At 42.1% G+C, this 23821-nt stretch overlaps 2 protein-coding genes and 1 long non-coding RNA gene across 3 annotated transcripts; all 3 read left to right on the top strand.

Annotated features, from left to right (window-relative positions):
• The first annotated feature begins 623 nt into the window (after positions 1-623).
• LOC119772967 (cytochrome c oxidase assembly protein COX11, mitochondrial) lies at positions 624-4916 on the top strand. Its single transcript, XM_038269699.1, has 5 exons — positions 624-721; positions 2522-2827; positions 2907-3062; positions 3143-3268; positions 4384-4916. The coding sequence occupies exons 2-5, from the start codon at positions 2540-2542 to the stop codon at positions 4570-4572; spliced, it is 759 nt and encodes a 252-aa protein (XP_038125627.1). The 5' UTR covers positions 624-721; positions 2522-2539; the 3' UTR covers positions 4573-4916.
• A 3340-nt stretch (positions 4917-8256) lies between these two features.
• On the top strand, positions 8257-17783 carry LOC119772976 (ras-related protein Rab-40B-like). Its single transcript, XM_038269707.1, is given in 7 exon segments — positions 8257-8635; positions 13878-13938; positions 15274-15334; positions 15962-16039; positions 16101-16323; positions 17390-17619; positions 17622-17783. Coding segments are annotated over 7 exon segments (891 nt in total). The 5' UTR covers positions 8257-8487; the 3' UTR covers positions 17712-17783.
• A 791-nt stretch (positions 17784-18574) lies between these two features.
• LOC119772977 lies at positions 18575-23570 on the top strand. Its single transcript, XR_005279325.1, has 2 exons — positions 18575-18918; positions 23262-23570. It is a non-coding gene; the product is annotated as an uncharacterized LOC119772977 (long non-coding RNA).
• Positions 23571-23821: the final 251 nt, after the last annotated feature.

The following is a 23821-nucleotide window of genomic DNA, read 5'->3' as shown; positions in this document are numbered from 1 at the left end:
GTAATATTTTTGTGCAGATCTAATAAAAAAAAAACAACAACATTAAACCCAGTACATCTATTTTCTCACTAGAATTGAATGACCGAACAACTGTCAAATAATTCTATAAATTATTGACAGATTGATTAAATGTAATCTTACTGTACTTGTTTATCTTCATTTATGTACGTATTAAAGTGATTTCTACCTATTTTTTGTCCACTATTTATCATACACCTTTATTTATTTCCATATAAATAATGGTTCCAAATCATAGTGTTTGATATTTGCATTAAGCATTTCGATTCTGAATTATCTTTTTTCCCTTTTTTGTTCCTAATCCCATTTGATTTAAATATACCTATGTTGTTTGTTATTTTTTTATATGTAAAAAAAAAAGTGAATTATAATGAAAAAGGTGATCTTTACTGTAAAACTAATCTTAAAGATTCCTTGTGTATTTTAGAGATCTTTGTTTTTTGTCATGTTCAGTTTATGGTTCTGTTGTTCTTTATTATTTTCTTCTTCAGTCAGTAATTTTTTGTTTATTATAAATTAATGCGTGTGGAATTTTCAATAAATTAATAAATTAGTCAGTAAATACAAAGCAAATTCTGCAGGAATGAGCCAGACAAGCGGAACTGTTTCAGCGGAACCATTCTTCCTGCTGTCGGAGCTAATTGTGTGCTGCACTTCTGTATGTTTGGTAACCGTCTGTTTACCGCGAAGCTGCTCTGCTTAGGTAAATATATTTCTAAAACTATTATGACTCTTAATAAAACTAAAAGCGGGATTCTTTTTCATTTAATGTTTTTTTATTTGAAGTTTTTCGGGCTGCTTTGATGTTTGCTGGGAGGATAAACGCTGATCTGAGGTCAGATCTTTAGCCACCAAGCAAACAGCTGATCTATAGAGGCTGAGGCCAAACGATGAGTTCAGCAGAAAGTATGAATTCTTACTAAAAGCTGAAAACTGATGAAATAAGATAGAAATAGCATCATCGGAATTCTATTTAGTTTATTTCTATAGCTCCAATTCACATCATGTCATCTCAGGTCACTTTCCAGTTCACCAGATCATCCAGTCAGATTGATTCAAAGTTTTCTATCTAAGGAAAACCAGCTGATTGCATCGACTCATTGACTCTTCAGCAATCCCTCACACTAAGCATGCTTGTAGCGACAGTGGAGAGGAAAAACTCCCTTTGAACTGGGCTGGAAAAACACCGATCTGTCAGCATCAGCATTCTCAGTAAAACTGATTTTTCTTTTAAAACTGTAAGAGGACCCAGATGTTGGCGTCTGATGACCTCCAGCTTCTGTGTTTTTCTGATGAAAAGAAAGAAACAGTTTAGCTCTTTAATGGCTCCTGTTTCCATCTGTAATCAGATCCTCACTGTTCACACAGACTTTTAAAGCTCATGTTTTTTGGACACCTTGTGTTTCTTTATTTACTAATGTTGATTAATGTATAAAATTATTTTGCGTTAATTTTTAATCATTAAGTAAAGAATAAAATAGAATAGAATTTAAAAAATCCTGTTATTAGGGGAAATTGGGTTTACAGCACCATTTTTTCCATAATCTTTTGGACCTTAGAAAAATGTATAAGAATAACATAATAGTAAAGAGTTAAAAGATAAACAATAAAATACTGTAGTGTAAAGAGTTTTAACAATATCAAACTTTGCACCTGGAGAATAATAACCAATATCCAGCTATGGACATTTTTACAGTAATTTGAAAATAGCAGCAACATCAGAGATGTGCAGAATGACAGCAGCAGGTTATTTAACTGACTAAGGTAGAAGCTGAGCAGAATCAGCCTGAATGGAAGAACTGGTTGAGGTTGTTGGGAACAGTGGTGGTTCTAGAGTCTTCCAGCTGCTGGGAGGAAGGATCTGTGATAACGCTCCCTGGTGCATTTAAGGTGCAGCAGTCTGTCACTGAAGGAGCTCTCCAGTTCAGTACCAGCTGAACCAGCATGGGGGGGGACATTATCCATCAGAGATGTTCATTTAGTTAGGATCCATCTGTTTCCCACCTCCAGTCCAGAGGGCATCCAATCAGAGCTGGCCTTCCTGATCAGCTGATCCAGCCGCTTCCTCTCAGCTATAGATGAGCCGCTGCTCCAACAGACAGCTCCATAGAAGATGGCCGATGCTACAGCAGATACCAGTTTCTGCCTTTAAATATGGATGAAGGTTAACTTTACTTCATAGTTGCACTATAAGACTGTTAGCATCCTAAAATACATCCTTACCTTATTCCGCTTGGTTCCCTCCTGGTTTTTGGATTCCCTGTTTAAATTTTTTTTAATATTTTTATCTTTAAATATTTTACTATTTTATCCTTTTTTTTTAACCATTTCTGCCTTTGAACGTGGATAAAGGTTCTGATCCGTGGATGTTGTGTCATTACTGTTTTTCTTATGAATTGATAACTACCATCAAAGCTGTTTAAAGAACTCGGCTCTTTAAATGTTATTTTCTCCGGAATAAAAGACAAACCAAAGACTTTCATTATCTCTGCTCTCCCTGCAGGTAAACTCCTCAGGTGTGATGCCGTTGCATCGTTTGCTGCGTCCGTCCCTCTGCCACCCTCTGGCGGGCTGTGCCCGGGCGCTTCACTGCAGATCTCAGTGGATTCTGCGCTCTCAGGCTGAAAACCTGCTGCGGCGGCGGCCTCCGTCCCACCTGGTGACGCGGAAACAGAGCAGGAGGTCCAGGAGTCAGGAGGACGAGTGGAGGACCAGGAACAAGACGGTGCTGACGTACATCGCTGCCGCCGGGGTGGGAATGATCGGCCTGTCGTACGCCGCTGTGCCGCTGTACCGCCTTTACTGCCAGGTGAGACGCGCCCTGAGACACACAGCAGCCACGCATCTGAGTGCGCGGCGGCGGTGTGACCCCTTCGCCTTTCACACAGGCCGCGGGGCTTGGTGGCACGGCTGTAGCCGGGCACGACACGGACCAGGTGGAGACGATGACGCCGGTGAAGGAACGCGTCATCAAGGTCACCTTCAACGCCGACACGCACGCCAGCATCCAGTGGAACTTCAGACCCCAGCAGACGGAGATTTACGTAAGACTTCCCGCTCCACTTTACGCACTTCCTGTCAGAGCAAACATGGCGGCCTCCCCGCTGATCCCTCCTCTCTGCAGGTGGTTCCCGGTGAGACGGCGCTGGCTTTCTACAGAGCCAAGAACCCCACAGATAAACCCATCATCGGCATCTCCACCTACAACGTGGTTCCCTTTGATGCAGGGCAGTACTTCAACAAGATCCAGGTGATTTCAGAGCGTCGGAGCGCGCCGCCGTTTCACACAGCAGAGGGATTTTCTGGGACAGATTAACACAGACGGCTGTAGAATATTAATCAGGTTCATGTAGACCAGCGGTCGGCACCCACAACTCTTCACAGAGCCATATTGGACCCAAAAGAACTGTCTAGAGTCGCAAAAAAGTTAAAATCTTCTATAAGCCTCGTATGGCAACAAGGCTCTGTGGCGACGTTCACGCAGCAGTGACCCAAAACCATGATTTTGTTCTCATCCTCTGTTCTCTTCAGCCATCTTCCTGTTTTCCCTTTGGGATCCATGGTCCGACACAGACCCGCCCCTTTGTTTACAGCAGCCTCCTGCCTGGCAGCGCACCATGCTGAAACCTGCTGCAGCCATGATGCTTATATTCATTGACAGAAATGTTCAAATTTGTTGTTTAAATTATTTATTATACAAAATTTTACAGCATTTGAAACATAATGAATGTTTGTTTGACCTCCTGCACACCGTATGGAGAGAAGTATCAGCTGTGCTGCTGCCATCAACACCTTTGTTTCTAGATGTTGGAGCTTGGCCTGTTTTCCAGTGTGGTCCTGTTTCTCTGACTGTGACTAACTGGATGTGCTCTCTTCATCCTCTGACATGGGAGCTGGCTCGGAGCTCGTCTGCCTGGCTGTGTGTTTCCTGGACGGGGCCGCCTGTGGAGCTGGTTGACAGTTGCCTTTTGTATCTATGCTTCTTTTTCTATGTCTGCTTCTGTCTCCTTGAACCCCAGTGGGCCTCAGCAGATGGCCGCTCACACTGAGCCTGGTTCTGCTGGAGGTTTCTTCCTGTTCAAAGGGAGTTTTTCCTCTCCACTGTCGCTACAAGCATGCTTAGTGTGAGGGATTGCTGAAGAGTCAATGAGTCGATGCAATCAGCTGGTTTTCCTTAGATAGAAAACTTTGAATCAATCTGACTGGATGATCTGGTGAACTGGAAAGTGACCTGAGATGACATGATGGGAATTGGAGCTATAGAAATAAACTGCATAGAATTAACCATAGGTTAATAGAATCCATTGGGAATAAAACTGAAGCACATAAACCGGTTCAAACAGGAAACTCTGCTTCTCTCTGCAGTGTTTCTGCTTCGAGGAGCAGCGCCTTAATCCTCACGAGGAGGTCGACATGCCCGTCTTCTTCTACATCGACCCAGAGTTCGACGATGACCCGCGGATGGCTCGGGTGGACACCATCACGCTGTCCTACACCTTCTTCGAGGCCAAGGAGGGTCAGAGGCTGCCGGTGCCCGGGTACAGCTACAACTGAAGCGGAGGCGGACCTACGCCGCTCTTTTAATAAAAGGGTTTCAGTTCAAGCGGAAACATGGCGCTCACTCTAAGAACTCAAGTTTTTTGGAACGTCTTTTATTTTCTTACATCGTTGCTCTGAGCTGCATGTTCAGATCCAGAACAGAGGTGGGCCCAGAGACCCGCCTCCGGTCCGGAGCTGGAATCCAGGGTGAATGACAGACTGGAGCCGCTGATGGACTGACGGACTGCTGAGGAGCGATATTTATTTGTAATCACCCGTCTGGAAGCAGACCAATAAATCCTGATCATGCATCTCTGACTCTGTGTTAATAAAAAAATAAAGTATGTTTATAGAAATCAGCTCCATCTGAGAAAATTAGCCTTTTTTATTTACAGTTGTTATAAAATAATCCACTGGACTTTGTTTCCAAGTTTGAAGATGTTTCTCTTCCATCCAGGAAACTTTTTCAATTCCAAGGCTCTGTTCGAAAACCTAGGACGCATCCTTAGAAGACCGGATTCGAAGGCCGATTACGTCATAGCGCGGCGCCGAGGTCTGGTCGGATTCCAAGAGTCCTCGTTATGCGGCCTTAAAATGCGTCCTTATTTTTGCGCGATTTGATGGACGGGTCCGATGTATCCTCGGTATTCTTGGATATCCCAGGATTCATTGCGAGACCAAGCAAGCCGTGATCAGAGGAAAGGTTACTTGGCGCCGAACAGTGGTGAAAATTGGAAGTTCAGTTTAATATAATACAAGTCATTTAATAGTTCCATCTGAGATAAATGAAAAATAGTTGTTTTAATGGTTATAGAGTCAGATATGTGGCGGTAATGTTTGGTTTATCTAAAGGTTTTTATCTGTTACTGATCAAATGGGTTTGGCTGGAATTTAAGGACAGATTCTAATAGATCTGCAGGGTGGGGACTATAAATCTGATAGGATTTTTATCTTTTTATTGCTGTTTTGCAAAATATGCTTAACTACGTATTTTTGTTGTTGAATATTAGAGATTTTGCAGATATATTTTTTTATAAATAAATTGTTTAGATTTACTTATATCTTTCTACCCCTTTTATAGAATAGAATAGAAAATCTCTTTATTTTCCCACAATGGGCAAATTTACAGCAGCAGAAAGATTATTGAGAATGGTCACACAAATGTGGACCTTAGAAATATGTATAAGAATAACATAATAGGGAAGAGTTAAAATATAAACAATAAAATACTGTAAAGTGTTTTAACAATATAAAACTGGGGAATAAATAACCAATATGCAGCTATAGACAGTTTTACAGTAATGGATATTTGAAAATAGCAGCAACATCAGACATGTGCAGAATGACAGCAGCAGGTTATTTAAGGTTTCTATCATTACATTAGATTTTATTTGTTCCTGCTCCCGGTGGTTGGAACCTTTATTCCACTCTGGATTCTTGTGAGTGTAGTCTTTGTTCACTTCACAATAAAAAGGAAATAAACAGTTTTGAAAACGTCTGTATTCATTCTTTTCCTGCTTTGTGTGTCAACGTTCACGGTTGCTAAGCAACAGAGCATACGGCGGTAAAACCCGCCGAAGGGTGGACCTGGTCGAATTCACAGCCAAAACTCTTCCGGTCTCCTTATTTTCAAGGACTTCGAAGGATCCAGTCTAGGTAGACCGCGTCCTTGGAGGACACGTCCTAGGTTTTTCGAACAGAGCCCAAATGTCAGAAATAGCGTTTAGTTCCAGGTTTTATAGAGTGGTCTAACAAAGCCTGGTTTGGGTTTACAATGGTGACTATTAAACAACCTCCAGGTGCATTACTGCCACCTACTGGTAAGGAGTAACAGCTTCATCGGGGGTCAGAGGTTTGCTCTGGTGTTGGTTTTTAATTTTTGTTCCCACTTAAAAAAAACATCTGAAGTCACACAGATGTTTGAGCTGAAAAACAGAAAAAATGTGAAATTGTTATTGACTTTCATTTATAAATATAGATACCTGAAACCTTTAGCCCATAAGGAGCAGCTCAGGATACACCTGGACACATCAGTCTCTTCCTGGTTCTTTGGTTTTTTAAGGCTTTTCTCAGAGGCAGGTCTCCTTTGAACAGGGGTGGATTTAGGAAAAGGCAAAGAAAGGCAGGGGCCCCTCTGAATGGAGAAGACATCAAACAGCCCGATTCTCCAGATATAGAAATGTTAATAGAATAGACATCCATTATCTGTTCTAGGTTGTGTCCCTCTCTTCTTGTCCCTTTTCTTCTTGTTTTCCTCTCTATGTTTTGTACTCAGCTGACTTTTCATGCTGTCTCTAAAGGAATGAAAGATTTTTTCCAAGCACTAAGCTCACTTAGCTGATTGCTCCTTCCTGTGTTTCCAAAAAGGCCAAAGTAAATAACCCAGTCCTTCTTTTCACTGTAGACAAGCCATGATCTGCTTATCTGTTCTCCATTTTTCATTTGGATGAAATAATAGCTGCATGAATCATGACAGCAGACAAGATAGAGGAGAGCAGGAGGCGGGGTTACCAATCTACTCGCTCTGGAGAGCAGAGTTCCCTGCTTTTAGATGTTGTCTCCAAAGTCTCCAGTAGCAGAAAAAAGTCTCTAGATTTGGCGCTAGGAGCTTTTTAGAAATCAAAGTGCTAGAGGGGTCTGAAAAGTGGCTAAATATAGCGACTAAAGCGCTAAGTTGGCAACACTGCTCTTTGCATGGTTTGTTTTCAAATGGTTTGCTGCTGTCTGTTTGGACCTTTCTGAACATGTGCAGCAAATGGACTGATCCAATATGGTGGACACTGAAGGGGGGGGCTGAGACACACTTAATATTATCAGCGTTCTGATGGCATTTTAGCCAAAGGATTTTTATCAAAAACATAATTAATGTGCAAAAATAAGGAATAGTTGTATTAACTATACATGTAAACAGAGTTTTATGGGGCCCCCAGGAACTTGGGGCCCTAGGCACCTGCCTAATGGTAAATCCCTCCTCCTAGCTATGCATCAATAATCAGGTAAAAAATCCCTCTTATTGCTGCTTTACTGGGATAAATATTGAATCTTTTCTCTGAGTTAAACCTCTGAAAGCTGCTGATTTCCAATCAGATTAAACTCGAAGATTTTAATTCAATGCTTTGATCAAACTGATTTCTGTGAACATTTGTTTCATTAAATGAGGGGAACCAACAATGTGTGAAAATGGCAACATTTAGTGAAAGGACAAACAACGGAGAACACTGCAGGATCAATTAAAGAATGAATTATTCAATGATTTATAAACAATGAAAGGAAAGTTTGACTTAATTCTGATTTGTTTAGATCTCTCAGTCCGGTCGCTCTAAACTAAACTAACATGTTTTTAATCTGGATTTAAATCCTTTGAGGCTTTCAGAGCTTTTCCTGTTTTCTGGGAGTTTCTTCCAGATCAGTGGAGCAGAAGAAGTTAAAGCTGCTTCTCCATGTTTGGTTCTGATCCAGTAGACCTGAGAGGTCTGGCTGTTGACTCCCTGCCAATCTGACCAACTGAATGTTTTTCTTCCAATTTCCAAATTCAAATAAAGTTTTATTTTGAAATCCTTCCTGGTAAACCTGGTCTGAACTTTTCTACCTTGATCTCTGCTCCACAGAGAGCGGCTCCTCTGACTGATGTTCCTCTCCTCCAATCAGGGCTCCGGGTTGCCCTAGCAACTGATATTTGGGCCAATCAGATGAAAGCAAGCAGCTCCATCCCCGGTCTCCTCTGCAGCAGGGAGGCTGTGATCAGAGCCCACAGATCCGCCAGCTGGTCTGGGTCTACCCGCCAGTCCAGAACCAGAACCGAACCGTTTAGCAAGCAGACCGATGGGGGCGGGGGGACCAGGCCCTTAAAGAGGGGCCCCGGGCCCTCAGTTACTCCCCTTCCTCTGGACAGGAGGAGGCACAGCTCATGATGGGAAACAAGCTGCGAGGATGAGCAGCAGAACCAGAACCAGTCCGATCCGAATCTACGGCTTCCTGCTCAAGTTCCTGCTGGTGGGAGACAGCGACGTGGGGAAGGGAGAGATCCTGGAGAGCCTGCAGGACGGAGCCAGCGAGGCCCCCTACGGGTACAGCCTGGGTGAGTCAGAGGGGGAGGCTGGGGGGTCAGAGGGGGAGGCTGTGGTTCTGGGAGCCAGCAGCAGTGTGACTCCATCAGCTGATCATGATACCAAAGCTGCCTCATGACGTCATCATTTGTTTAATAACTTTTGCTTCATACCTAAACTGACTGTTAGCGTCCGAAAATACACGCTCACATTATTCCACTGTTTTTTCTGGTTCCCTCCTGGTTCTCGGTTCCCTCCTGGTTTTTGGTTCCCTCCTGGTTCTCGGTTCCCTCCTGGTTTTTGGTTCCCTCCTGGTTCTTGGTTCCCTCCTGGTTTTTGGTTCCATCCTGGTTCTCGGTTCCATTCTGGTTCTTGGTTCCCTCCTGGTTCTCGGTTCCCTCCTGGTTTTTGGTTCCCTCCTGGTTCTCGGTTCCCTCCTGGTTCTTGGTTCCCTCCTGGTTCTCGTCTCCCTCCTGGTTTTTGGTTCCCTCCTGGTTCTCGTCTCCCTCCTAGTTTTTGGTTCCCTCCTGGTTCTCGGTTCCCTCCTGGTTCTCGGTTCCCTCCTGGTTTTTGGTTCCCTCCTGGTTCTCGGTTCTTCCCTCCTGGTTCTCGGTTCCCTCCTGGTTTTTGGTTCCCTCCTGGTTCTTGGTTCCCTCCTGGTTCTCAGTTCCCACCTGGTTTTTGGTTCCCTCCTGGTTCTCGGTTCCCTCCTGGTTTTTGGTTCCCTCCTGGCTCTTGGTTCCCTACTGGTTCTTGGTTCCCTCCTGGTTCTCGGTTCCATCCTGGTTTTTGGTTCCCTCCTGGTTCTCGGTTCCCTCCTGGTTCTTGGTTCCCTCCTGGTTCTCGGTTCCCTTCTGGTTTTTGGTTCCCTCCTGGTTCTCGGTTCCCTCCTGGTTCTTGGTTCCCTCCTGGTTCTCGGTTCCCTCCTGGTTCTTGTTTCCCTCCTGGTTCTCGGTTCCCTCCTGGTTCTTGGTTCCCTCCTGGTTCTCGGTTCCCTCCTGGTTTTTGGTTCCTTCCTGGTTTTTGGTGCCCTCCTGGTTCTCCATTCCCTTCTGGTTCTCGGTTCCCTCCTGGTTATTGGTTCCTTCCTGGTTTTTGGTTCCATCCTGGTTCTTGGTTCCCTCCTGGTTCTCGGTTCCCTCCGGGTTCTCGGTTCCCTCCTGGTTTCTCGTTCCCTCCTGGTTCTCGGTTCCATCCTGGTTCTTGGTTCCCTCCTGGTTCTCGGTTCCCTCCTGGTTTTTGGTTCCCTCCTGGTTTTTGGTTCCCTCCTGGTTTTTGGTTCCATCCTGGTTCTCGGTTCCATCCTGGTTCTTGGTTCCCTCCTGGTTCTCGGTTCCCTCCTGGTTCTTGGTTCCCACCTGGTTTTTGGTTCCCTCCTGGTTCTCGGTTCCCTCCTGGTTTTTGGTTCCCTCCTGGTTCTCGGTTCCCTCCTGGTTCTCGGTTCCCTCCTGGTTTTTGGTTCCCTCCTGGTTCTTGGTTCCCTCCTGGTTCTCGGTTCCCTCCTGGTTTTTGGTTCCCTCCTGGTTCTCGGTTCTTCCCTCCTGGTTCTCGGTTCCCTCCTGGTTTTTGGTTCCATCCTGGTTCTCGGTTCCATCCTGGTTCTTGGTTCCCTCCTGGTTCTCGGTTCCCTCCTGGTTCCTTTTTCCCACCTGGTTTTTGGTTCCCTCCTGGTTCTCGGTTCCCTCCTGGTTTTTGGTTCCCTCCTGGTTCTCGGTTCCATCCTGGTTCTTGGTTCCCTCCTGGTTCTCGGTTCCCTCCTGGTTTTTGGTTCCCTCCTGGTTCTCGGTTCCCTCCTGGTTCTTGGTTCCCTCCTGGTTCTCGTCTCCCTCCTGGTTTTTGGTTCCCTCCTGGTTCTCGTCTCCCACCTGGTTTTTGGTTCCCTCCTGGTTCTCGGTTCCCTCCTGGTTCTCGGTTCCCTCCTGGTTTTTGGTTCCCTCCTGGTTTTTGGTTCCCTCCTGGTTCTCGGTTCCCTCCTGGTTCTCGGTTCCCTCCTGGTTCTTGTTTCCCTCCTGGTTCTCGGTTCCCTCCTGGTTTTTGGTTCCCTCCTGGTTCTCGGTTCCCTCCTGGTTCTTGGTTCCCTCCTGGTTCTCGGTTCCCTCCTGGTTTTTGGTTCCTTCCTGGTTTTTGGTGCCCTCCTGGTTCTCCATTCCCTTCTGGTTCTCGGTTCCCTCCTGGTTATTGGTTCCTTCCTGGTTTTTGGTGCCCTCCGGGTTCTCGGTTCCCTTCTGGTTCTCGGTTCCCTCCTGGTTATTGGTTCCTTCCTGGTTTTTGGTGCCCTCCTGGTTCTCCATTCCCTTCTGGTTCTCGGTTCCCTCCTGGTTCTCAGTTCCCTCTCACCTTTTAGTTATAAAATTGTGTTGCTTAAGCCGGCCAGCTACAGCACTGGGACTTGATCAACAGCCGATACCGCACCGTGACGTCACTAACCAGTAGGTGGCAGTAGTGTTCTTTGACAAACATGGATGCCTCCAGTAAAGCACATTCACATGAAAATTACTCTGAATTAAAAACACTGATCATTTATTGAACAGGATGGAATCATTTCACATTTAAAGAACTTTCAGAAGTTTGGATTCTGAATATGAGCGACTTTTCCTTTTAAGATAAGGAAATTAGACTTTTCTTCCCACCTTTTGTAGCATGTCTGTTAGTCTGTAAATGGGGCCCCGGTCAGTAGCTAACACTGTTTGGGGGCCTAGTTGTTTTACCATCCAGCTCCTGGCGGCCATCTCTCCAGTTTACAGGAAGCAGGACAGCAGCTGGATAGATGATGATAGATGATCTAATCTGGAACCGAGACGCTTCTGGTTCTAGCGCCGCCGCTCATCCAGCAGGAAGGAGTCAGACTGAGCCTAAATGGGCCATGAGGAGAAACTGAGCGTGGGCATCCGCTGCATCCAGCAGGACTAGTTACACCTTACTGCATGGTTATAGCAGCTCATTATATTAGCCAGCATTGATCCTGCTTCAAGCTGTGCAGCACCATTAGTGATGTTTATTCTTCACTTCCACCAGTTTATTGAACGTATTAGTTTCAGTTTTACAACTAGCTTCATTAGAAACTGGAAACCAGTGTTTCCAGTAGACATTTAGTGGGAAAAGGGGATTGTTGGAGACGTCCAGCTGGAATGTGACATCATTTGTCACTATTCTTTTATTCTTGATAGAGCTGGAAATGCAAACTGTTCAGGCTTCTTTCTTTCTGAACCCGGATTAGCAGCCCTCTGTGTGTCGTCTGGATTTAGAATAGAATAGAATAGAATAGAATAGAATAGAATAGAATAGAATAGAATAGAATAGAATAGAAAATGCCTTTATTGTCCCACAATGGAGAAGCAAAAAGGTTATAGAAAAAATGGTCACACAATGTGGAGCTTAGAAAAATGTATAAGAATAACATAATAGTGACGAGTTAAAAGATAAACTGTAAAGTGTTTTAACAATATAAAAACTGCACCTGGAGAATAAATAAGCAATATGCATCTATGGACATTTCTACATGAATGGATATTTGGATTTGATTAAAGTTGGAGCTGCTCCTGCTGTGGTTAATTCTATTCAGTTTATTTCTATAGCTCCAATTCACATCATGTCATCTCAGGTCACTTTCCAGTTCACCAGATCATCCAGTCAGATTGATTCAAAGTTTTCTATCTAAGGAAAACTAGCTGATTGCATCGACTCATTGACTCTTCAGCAATCCCTCACACTAAGCATGCTTGTGGCCACAGTGGAGAGGAAAAACTCCCTTTTTATTTCCATCTTTCTTAAATGAAAGATGGAAAAAAAATCCTGATTTTTTCCAATATTAAAGAAAAAAATAGAACAATTAATTAAAATAGGATAGAATTCAATCTGCACCAACTGTCTGCTCTAATATTAGGATTTGTATCAGTTCCTGTCAGTTAATCATGTGACCTAAAAGATATTGGAAAAACTGAGAAATGTTATTAAAAACAAAGGAAAAAAGATTCTTGGGATTCAGATGATTGTGTTTCTGCTGCTCTACTTTGTGTCGAGAGACTTTTAGCTCCGTTCTGGAGAAGTTGGAGAAAAAACTGAGTTCATAATGATTGATTTTCTACTAATGCTGAATAAAGGCTGATGTTTTCACATTTTAACCCTTTATAGGGCCTCAGTGAAATACTTTGGAAATCCACATTTCCAGCTAATAGTGTTATTGATCCAGGAAAGGACTTTATTACCTTTGGAACATTAAAAATGCTGATATTTTAATGGCAAAAATTAATGTCAATGGAATAACAAGAAAAATCATAAAAGTTCTTCTATAAGAAATTCATAAAAAAAAAAAACTCTGTGAGAAAAAGAAACACATTTTTATTTTGGTCCACCATAACCTTAGAGACACTGAAATTTTTTAGTTTATAAACCTAAATATAATTGTTAACTAGATTTATTAACTTTTTAACTTTACTTTGTCACTTTTCTATTAATTTTTACCTTTTTTTCTTGACTTGTTATCTTTTATCCAACTTAATTTCCAGTAGGTAATCTATCATTGAAGGGCTCATCTAATTGGTCAAATGCCAACATAAGATGTGCAGCCATGTAGCAGGATCTATGCTGGATGGATGGATATAGATCTAGTGCTTCTAGATCAGGGATAACTAATTAAAAATCAGCGGGATCCAAATAAAGAAACTCATCAACCAGTAAAGGTCCGGAGACATTTTTAATTATAATTCGTTACTTTAAACAGAATTTAACACTGAAATAAAATGAGGTTTTTACGCATCCATGTTAGACATTGACTTTTTAAATAAAAGAATATAAAAATAGGAAAATTTTTCCATTTTAAAATCTAAAGTAAAGTAGAGAAAAACAATCGTTCAGTTTGGTTTATAGACAATTTCCTGAATCCCATCTTTTATAAAACACCTAAACTGAGCGTTAGTTATTTTTCTTTTTTTTTCCGGCTTAATGAGAGCAGTGGGCTCAAAAACATGATCAAAAACGCTAACTTGCCCTATTTGCCATTTTATTACAGATGAGACTTTTACTCCTTTCTGATGGTGGAATCAATAAAGAGGCTTTTTATTTCACCTGCATTGACTCCAGAAAATGAGACGTAGAAAAATCCACAATGATCCAAGTTAGTCCAGAGGAACGAAGTCAAACAGAAGCAAACATGGCGGCCTGTGTTAGCTTGGTGAACCACAGATAAACACACCTGACAGGTTGGATTACTTCCTGTTTGGGAGGAATGTGTAGAAGCAGGAGACTGAGGAAGTCTTTCTGTTTGTCCTTTTCCAGGAATCGACTACAAGACGACAACCATCCTCCTGGACGGGAGGCGAGTCAAGCTGCAGCTCTGGTATGAAAACACGCCGTCCTGTGGTCCAGTAGACGGGCTGATTGTGGAACAGCAGTCCGATAATAAACAGTCAGCATGTGAGGCTCCTCTGACTCCTTAGAGAGGAGCCTCCAGCTTTTATTTTAATTTTAATTTAAAAAGCTTTTATTTTAAATTCTCTCTGCTGTGGAACCAGAATCCGGTTTCCCTCCTGCTGCTCTGCTGCGACGTAAGAAGATCATCTGTAAGTGAGAAATCCAGCTTTGGAGGCGTTAGAGAAGGTTTCACACCATCAGTCTGACGGTCCTTAGCTTTAAAATGATCCTGGTTTGGTTCTGGAGCTGCTTCTCAGCAGGACAGCAGATAATCAGAGAATGAAATGGTTCTGTAGAGCAGAACATTAGAGACGCAGCCTGAGCTGGACCTGAGCCTCCAGGTAAAGGTAGAACTGATGGAGTCTCTGCAGCAGCAGAACGAACCTCCGTGGTCCACCGATCCACATGACTCCCTCCTGTTGGACCAGAACCAGAACCAGGCAGCAGGACAGACTCAGATCAGCATCTGTCCCTCCAGCATCACTGAAATCCTCCTAGAAACCAGAACCTGGACTGGCTGCGGTCCTCCTGGGTCCATCTAAACATCCTTGCTGGTAGACAGTCAGAACCAGGACCACAGACCAGTTCTATTCAGTGTATTTCTATAGCTCCAATTCACATCATGTCATCTCAGGTCACTTTATAGATCCACATCAACCAGATCATCCAGTCAGATTGATTCAAAGTTTTCTATCTAAGGAAAACCAGCTGATTGCATCGACTCATTGACTCTTCAGCAATCCCTCACACTAAGCATGCTTGTAGCGACAGTGGAGAGGAAAAACTCCCTTTGAACAGGAAGAAACCTCCAGCAGAACCAGGCTCAGTGTGAGCGGCCATCTGCTGAGGCCCACTGGGGTTCAAGGAGACAGAAGCAGACATAGAAAAAGAAGCATAGATACAAAAGGCAACTGTCAACCAGCTCCACAGGCGGCCCCGTCCAGGAAACACACAGCCAGGCAGACGAGCTCTGAGCCAGCTCCCATGTCAGAGGATGAAGAGAGCACATCCAGTTAGTCACAGTCAGAGAAACAGGACTACACTGGAAAACAGGCCAAGCTCCAACATCTAGAAACAAAGGTGTTTATGGCAGCAGCACAGCTGATATTTCTCTCCAGGATGGAGTCAGTCTTGTACGTAAACACAGTGAAACGGTTGTTCAGACGGATCCTGTCTGCTGTCAGGAACAGAAATCAGTTTCTCAGAACCACAGAGGAAGTCCTTCTACAGATTTAATGCTGTTTGGTTCTGTTTGTTCCAGGGACACATCCGGACAGGGTCGGTTCTGCACCATATTCAGATCCTATTCATGAGGAGCGCAGGTATGGATCCTGGAGATTCTCCACAACTTTATTTTCTCTCATGTTAGTTGGGTTGGAGCGAACCGTTAGAACCAGCTCAGGTCCACTGAACCCTAGTTTTCCAGCAGTTTCAGAACCTTGGACAGCGGCCCTTCTGATCCTAGTTTGACCCAAACGATTAGAATTCGATCCAACGTTCCAATCAGAGCTCACCTCCTTCTCATCCTCTGACACTGTTTATACAACCGAGCTGTTGCCGAGCAGATATCGCCATAGCAACAGCTGCAGTGTTGCCATGGACGAGCTGTCAGAGGGTCTTGAACCTGGAGTCTGTGGAACATAGATCCACCATCACATTTTCCACTGATTGAACCTGGAACTCCCATCAGGCTTTGCTGCGTTTCACCTGAGCTCATAATCTCCTAGTTATTGACAGCATCGTCTGGAACTATTTCCCGCGGACATTAAAAAGTCGTGCATCTGTAGAGGATTTTAAAGAAAGTGGATCTTTTAATTCAGCTTCCTGTAAAATCTTCTTGTTTGGAATTTTTTTATGTTGGACAGAAAAACAGGAAAGTCAGATTTCTAATCTGCTATCAAAGACTCCGTGATACGCTGGACATTAAAGTAGCTTTCTGTTCTTCTCAGGGGGTTATCCTGGTGTATGACATCACCAACCGCTGGTCGTTCGATGGGATCGACAGGTGGATCAAAGAGATCGATGAGGTGAATCCATGAGTCGGTTAAAATCCCATCAACCTTCCTGTGCTGCTTCCCGTTTACCCAGCATGCTCCAGGAGTGCCTAAGATCCTGGTGGGGAACCGCCTTCACCTGGCCTACAAGCGTCAGGTGACCACGGAGCAGGCCCAGGTGTACGCCGAGAAGCTGGGCGTCACCTTCTTTGAGGTCAGCCCTCTGTGCAACTTCAACATCACCGAGTCGTTCACCGAGCTCGCCCGGATCGTCCTCATGAGGCACGGCATGGAGCGCCTGTGGAGGCCCAACAAAGGTCAGCGGCCTCAGCTGTTAGCGGGTCGGTTCAAGGCTGCCCCCTGCTGGACAACAGGGAAATTACACCTTTATTAATCCCACCAGGGGAAATTTGTCTGAGCAGCACAAAAGACAGACAAAAATAAATAAAAAACTAAATAAAAATGTAATAACAAAAGAAAATAAGATGATTAAAAAAGACAAGAAATGTGAAAAAAGCAACAAACTAAAGGCGTCTGCTCAGATTATAAAATGAACTTCAGTCTTCATGAACAGATATCCTCAGGCCTGTATTTATTTACATTTCTACAAAATTAGCTATTTCTGAATTTATGAAAACAAACAATTGTGTAGATTAGGTCTGAAACAATTAATCAGCTTAATTCTAATTAATTGATTGTTGAAATTATCATTAATTAATCTAGTAATAAATTAATTAATGAATCGTTAACTATAGCCCTAACCCTTACATAGAGTACTATCACTTCCACCTCTTCTTGACAGCAATAAAGAGTTCGGTACTGCTGGTGTGAAGTCAGTTTTATTGAAAATCTTCCTATAATTTCTTTGCCACTGACACCAAAACCACCGTCGAACTAAAATACAACATAAACTTAAGTGACATAAAAAATAATATAAATACATATAAACATACCTCGCTGGCTGACCCTTCCTTTTGAGGTAGAAATGAGAAATAAAGGACCTTTAAACTTAAATCTCTTTGTAAAACTTCTTGCAAATGTTATGCTGTGTGCATCTTTTCTTCTAGTTTTTCAGCGAACATGCTAGATTCCACTTCCTAAAGAAGCCTTTCAAAATAAGACTCATAATAACAAAAATAATTGCATAATACAAAATAAAACATGTAAACTAAAAATATGGCAGTAAAAAGTACTATATAGACCATTTTAGATCATTGTCCGAACGTCTAATGTATGGAAAACTACTGCATTCAAAAATTCCCACAATGCACCTTAAAATTCTGACTTGTTTGTTTTTATGAATTTTTAATGAAGCAGACTGTTAATTGGTTGCTCTCGGAGTGTTGACCTCGTTCACTGATGGATCTCTGTTCTTCGGCTCAGTTCTGAGCCTTCAGGACCTCTGCTGCCGCTCCATTGTCTCCTGCACCCCCGTCCACCTGGTGGACAAGCTGCCCCTCGCACTCAAGTCCCACCTCAAGTCCTTCTCCGTGGCCAATGGCCTCAACGCTCGCATGATGCACGGAAGCTCCTACTCGGTCACAGCTCACCACAGCGCCGCCAAGAGGAGTGGAGGGACGCTGCTGAAAAAGCCGAAACTGATCCGACCGCCGCCGCTCAGCCCGACCGCTCAAAGCTGCAGAAACGGCTGCAAAATATCCTAATGGCAGTGAAGGCATCAGCAGGTGCAGATGGGATTTATTAGCTCTGTGTGAAGAGCAGAAAACCAGAAAGAAAACGTCACTTTTTAAAGATATCCTCAAGATATCCTGCTGCCAGATTTGTACAGTTCTCCAAAATTATCAAATTAATGAAACAACTTATTGTTTCTTAATATGTTTTTTAATTCTTTATGAATTTAACCTTTTCAGACAGGACCTGAAACTTAAGTAAAATAAAACAAGTTGATAATTTAAAGGAAAAGTCGCTCATATTCAGAATTCAAACTTCTAAAAGTCCTTTAAATACAAAATCATTCCATCCTGTTCAATAAATGATCAGTGTTTTTAATTCAGAGTAATTTTCATGTGAATGTGCTTTACTGGAGGCATCCATGTTTGTCAAAGAACACTACTGCCACCTACTGGTTAGTGACGTCACGGTGCGGTATCGGCTGTTGATCAAGTCCCAGTGCTGTATCTGGTGTTTGTCACAACGCGCTATTATCCAAGTCATCTTGAAAACATTCTTCTTCCAAATGTTGGCTACATATTACGGGTTTTTTCTCTGGCCAGAAGTTCGATGGCAAATCCTCCCTCTTCAAGTTGGCGATCCAACGACCAACCCGTCCGTGGAGGATCAGGAATCAGAAAGGTGGAATAACTCTTTATTTCCCTTTTACCCGATGTATTCCAGCATCCAGCTGCCATGCACGTGGGCATTGTCAGTTTCACTATAGCTCTGGTGAATTTCAATGGTGAAGTCCTCTGGAAATCTTCAATAATTGTTGTTGATTGCAGATGTGTCTAGTAGTTCCCATTGATTTAGCTTGGAAAGCGGGGAGAATGGCGCTAGGCTTACCGCACCGTGACGTCACTGCTGGAAGATGGCAGGAGGGAGGGGCTACTAGATTTGGGCAAAAATGGCCGCTTATTGTTTTTATTGTTTTACCGATTAACACTAAATTCATTAAATCATTAAATAACTGCGAACGTATTACTTTTATATATAAATAATGATCCATTGGTTATTCCTGGCTCTCCTTTAAATAAGCTGTAAGCTACGTTGATCCAAACACAGAAACATGAAAAACTTATTTATTAACATTTTCTTTCTGGTTTTCTAAAAATAACATCCAGCTTCTTCTGGTTTTTTCCTGCCTTTCTAGTCCTGTTATCTCCTCAGTAGTGACACCTAGAGTTAAAATGAGGTATGACGTCTTACTGATTTGCTTGAAGTTTGACGTGACTCAGGTAAGGAGTTAAACAAATTAATGTCTCTGTTCTGTGAGGTGATTTAAAGCAGAACTTTCCTAAAGTTTGACTGTAATGTTTTAACTGCCATAAAGTCTGAGTCTGTGGTTCATCCACCAGGTCCTTACTCTGAATTTTTAGATGAGTTTTCAGAGTTCCTTTCTGATTTGGTATTAAATACTGACAGGGTCATCATAGTGGGAGATTTTAACATCCATGCTGACATTGAAGGCGATAGCTTAAGAGCAGCCTTTAATGCTATCTTAGACACTATTGGCTTTGTTCAAAATGTGAATAGTCCCACACATTCTCATCTTCATACTTTGGATCTTGTGCTGACATACGGCATAGAATGTGAAGAAATAACAGTGTTTCCTCACAACCCTGTCCTGTCTGACCACTTTCTAATAACCTTCAGGATTACTTTAACAGAATTCTCCTCCCCCAAAAGAAGGTTACATTTTAGTAGATCTTTATCAGATAGAGCAGTTATAAATTTTAAAGAATCTGCTTCACTTTCTCTCTCCTCTGTGTCGCTGAGCAGTGCTGCAGAGTGCAAAAGCTTAGCTTATTCCCCTTCACAGGTTGATGATTTTGTTGATGGGGTTGCTAGTTCTCTGCGTATTGCCTTAGACAACGCAGCTCCTTTGAAAATGAAAACCGTTAAAAATAGAAAGCTTGCTCCTTGGTTTAATGCAGAGCTGCGTACTTTGAAGCAAAATGCTAGGAAACTGGAGAGAAAATATCGCTCCACAGGCCTGCGGGAGTCCTTCCTAGTCTGGAAAAATGGTTTACTGCTGTATAAGAGGACCCTTTGTAAAGCAAGAGCAGCATACTTCTCCTCATTAATAGAGGAGAATAAGAATAATCCTAGATTTCTTTTTAATACAGTTGCCAAACTCACCCAGAGCCATAGCTCTGTTGAACCGTCCATTCCACCTGCTCTTAGCAGCAATGATTTTATGGGATTCTTTATAAATAAGATTGATCTTATTAAAAATAAGATCATAAGCACTCCTCTATCCGCGATTGTACCTGAGGTAGTCATGGAATCTGAACCGGGTTTAGACTGCTTTGATCCAGTTGAACTCTCTGAATTAGCAAAATTATTGTCTTCATCTAAGCCTTCAACTTGTATGTTAGATCCAGTTCCAACCAGGTTATTTAAGGAGGTATTCCCTTTGATCTCCTCCTCCATTTTAGATGTGATTAATCTATCTCTGTTACAGGGATATGTACCTAAAGCTTTTAAGGTTGCTGTAATTAAACCTCTGCTTAAGAAACCGTCTCTTGACCCAGATGACTTGGTCAATTATAGACCTATATCCAATCTTCCTTTCTTATCTAAACTCCTTGAGAAAGTAGTTGCCAAACAAGTGTGCAGTCACTTCCACCATAATGAACTTTTTGAAGAGTTTCAGTCTGGCTTCAGAGCTCATCATAGCACTGAAACAGCTCTGGTGAAAGTCATTAATGATATTCTCATGGCCTCAGATAATGGACTTGTATCTGTGCTCGTCCTGTTGGATCTTAGTGCTGCATTTGATACAGTTGACCATAATATTCTTTTAGAAAGACTTGAATATTTTGTTGGAATTAAAGGAACAGCACTAGACTGGTTTAAATCGTATCTATCTGATCGAATTCAGTTTGTTCATGTTAATGATAGATCTTCAACACGCTCAAAGGTTACCTGTGGAGTACCACAGGGATCAGTGCTAGGACCAATTCTCTTTACTTTATACATGCTCACAATTGGTAGAATTATTAGACAGCATGGGATTAATTTCCACTGTTATGCTGATGATACCCAGCTATATCTGTCTATAAATCCAGATGAAGCTAACCCATTACATAGATTACAGGCATGTCTTGAAGACATAAAAACCTGGATGACTCTAAACTTTCTGCTCCTGAATGCAGACAAAACAGAAGTTATAGTCTTTGGACCAGAGTCTCTGAAAAAGAAACTGATTAGCCAGTCACTTCATTTGGATGGGATTAAACTGATTTCAGATAATAAAGTAAAAAATCTTGGCGTTATTTTTGATCAGGACCTGTCATTTAAATCCCACATCAAAGAGGTTTCTAGAATTTCCTTCTTTCATCTGAGGAACATTGCAAAAATTAGAAATATCCTGTCCAGGGGTGATGCTGAGAAACTAGTCCATGCATTTCTTACTTCAAGGCTGGACTATTGTAATTCTTTACTATCAGGAAGTCCACAAACTAGTTAAAAGCCTTCAGCTGATCCAAAATGCTGCAGCCAGAGTTCTAATGAAAATGAAAAAGAGAGATCATATCTCTCCTATCCTGGCTTCTCTTCATTGGCTTCCTGTTAAATCCAGAATAGAATTTAAAATCCTCCTTCTCACATATAAAGCCTTAAATGGCCAAGCTCCATCTGATATCAGAGATCTGATTGTTCCTTATGTTCCTAACAGAGCACTTCGCTCTCAATCTGCAGGTTTACTAGTGGTTCCTAGAATTTCTAAAAGTAGAATGGGAGGCAGATCTTTTAGTTATCAGGCTCCTCTCCTGTGGAACCAACTACCAGTTTTAGTCCGTGAGGCAGACACCCTGTCTACTTTTAAGGCTAGGCTTAAAACTTTCCTTTTTGATAAAGCTTCTAGTTAGAGTGGCTCAGGTTATCCTGATCTATCTCTATAGTTCTGCTGCTATAGGCTTAGACTTTTGGAGGACATAGGGACCCCCATTTCATCATTCTGCTTCATTCTCTCTCTGTTCTCCTATTCTGCAGAATCTGTTAGTTCAATCTCTAACCTTCTGCTCTCTCTGCTTTTCCTCAGAGTAGCTTTGCCTCGTCTGTTCCTGTTTGGCTGTGACGTCATCCTGGAAAGAAACATCAGCTGTGCTGCTTCTATCAACACCCTTGTTTATAGATGTTGGAGATCGGCCTGTTTTCCAGTGTGGTCCTGTTTCTCTGACCGTGACTGAGTGGATGTGCTCTCTTCGTCCTCTGGCATGGGAGCTGCCTTGGAGCTCGTCTGCCTGGCTGTGTGTTTCCTGGACGGGGCCGCCTTTTACAGCTGCTTTTTGTATCTCTGCTTCTGTCTCCTTGAACCCCAGTCGGCCTCGGCAGATGGCCGCTCACACTGAGCCTGGTTCTGCTGGAGGTTTCTTCCTGTTAAAAGGGAGTTTTTCCTCTCCACTGTCGCTACAAGCATGCTTAGTGTGGGGGATTGTATTTGAGTCAATGAGTCAATGCAATCAACTGGTTTTCCTTAGATAGAAAACTTTGTATCAGTTTGACTGTATGATCTGGTTGAACTGTAAAGTGCCTTGAGATGACATGTGTTGTGAATTTGGCGCTATATAAATAAACTGAATTGAATTGAAATTGGTTGAACAGGGACACTGCTGCTCGTTCTCTAAGTGCTTATTGGGCTAAAATCACTTTGAAATGAAATGATTCTGGTTTTTCACACTTTTCTAACGGCACATTTACAGTTTTTACAACTATAATACAGTTTGTTTCTATTTATTTAAAGATGATAACAGTTATTCAAATGTAAATTTTCTCAATTCTATTTTTTAAATGTTGTATTTTTTTGCAACACTTTTTGTTTTAAATCTTAAAAATCAGAATATGTATTTTATAAGGCTTAAAATTGGTATCTTCTTAGAGGTTCGGTATTAATCTGTGATTTGACTGCGTGAGCGACGTTTACACTGCAAAAAATATAAATCTAAAAAGCTATTTTTTTCTTAAAATAAGTGCATTTTGTTTTGAATTCAGCAGAGAAGTGAGACACCTTGCAACGGAACAAGACAACAATTTACATTTAAAATAAGAAAAAGAAACTGCGTTGTCTTATTACAAGCACATATTATCCAATTATCTTATTAAAATACTAAAAATACTAATTTAATTGGCAGATCATCTTATTTACCTATAAAAATTAAGGGTAAATGTTTCAGAGGTGTGTGAAGTTTCCGTCATGCACACAGGAAAAACAATCTAGAAATAAGTAAAAATGTCTTAAATTAAATTCATTTACACTTAATTTTAGTAGGAAAATAAGATGACTTGCCAAGAGTAAAAATACTCATTCTAGAGTATTTTTACTCTTAGAATAAGATAATTCAATAATATGCTCTTGAAATAAGACAATGCAATTGTTTTTCCTTATTAAGTGTAAATTTCTTTTTTTCCATTGGAGAAATGTCTCTTTTAGCTCCTCAATTCAAGAACAAATACATTTATTTGAAGAAAAATGACTTATCTAGATTTAGATTTTTTTTTCCAGTGCAGGCTGACATGAAGGTGAAACTTTCCTGTGTTGCTCAGAGAGGTTTTATTTTGGTTTTTTGATTTTTAGCCTGAATCTGAAGCCAGCTTCTCCGACTGAATGTTGATCCACAGAGGATCCTTCACCCACAGAAATATTTCCACAGCATCTTCTTCCTCAGGAGGTTTTCTACGACATGAACGCACATCGAGCACCTCTCCTCTCACACCGACGTCTCTCTACCAGCATCTTTTTGTGTACAATATTTGTACGTGTTGAAAATATTCCTGTTAAAATGAGGTTTACTTGTGTTTTATTGCTGCTTTCAGTGGGATATTTTCTGCAGAAATAAATAAAAGTTCTGTTTATCCCTGATTCACAATAAATTGTCATATTCTGCATCCTGTTCTGTCCTCTTTCTGTTTAAACCGGGTTTAGTTTTTATGCATCGTCCTTCTTTAACTCTTTAATTCTTTACCAATTCTTTTCCTGTCTGCCCCCTCCAGCCTCTAACAGCTCATTTTCCAGGAGTCACTCAATGTTTTCCCTCCATCTATCTTCCTATCAGCTCTGCCTGTAAGTGGGGAAGGAAATAAACTGCTTTTTTCTCTGCATGTAAAGTTGAACATATTTTTATGTTCCTGCTCTGA

This window comes from Cyprinodon tularosa, unplaced genomic scaffold (assembly GCF_016077235.1).
Source record: "Cyprinodon tularosa strain WSP-4 unplaced genomic scaffold, ASM1607723v1 ctg736, whole genome shotgun sequence".
NCBI classification, from domain to species: Eukaryota; Metazoa; Chordata; class Actinopteri; order Cyprinodontiformes; family Cyprinodontidae; genus Cyprinodon; species Cyprinodon tularosa.
The sequence above is the reverse complement of the archived record's forward strand: the minus strand, read 5'-3'. Positions and strand labels throughout refer to the sequence as shown.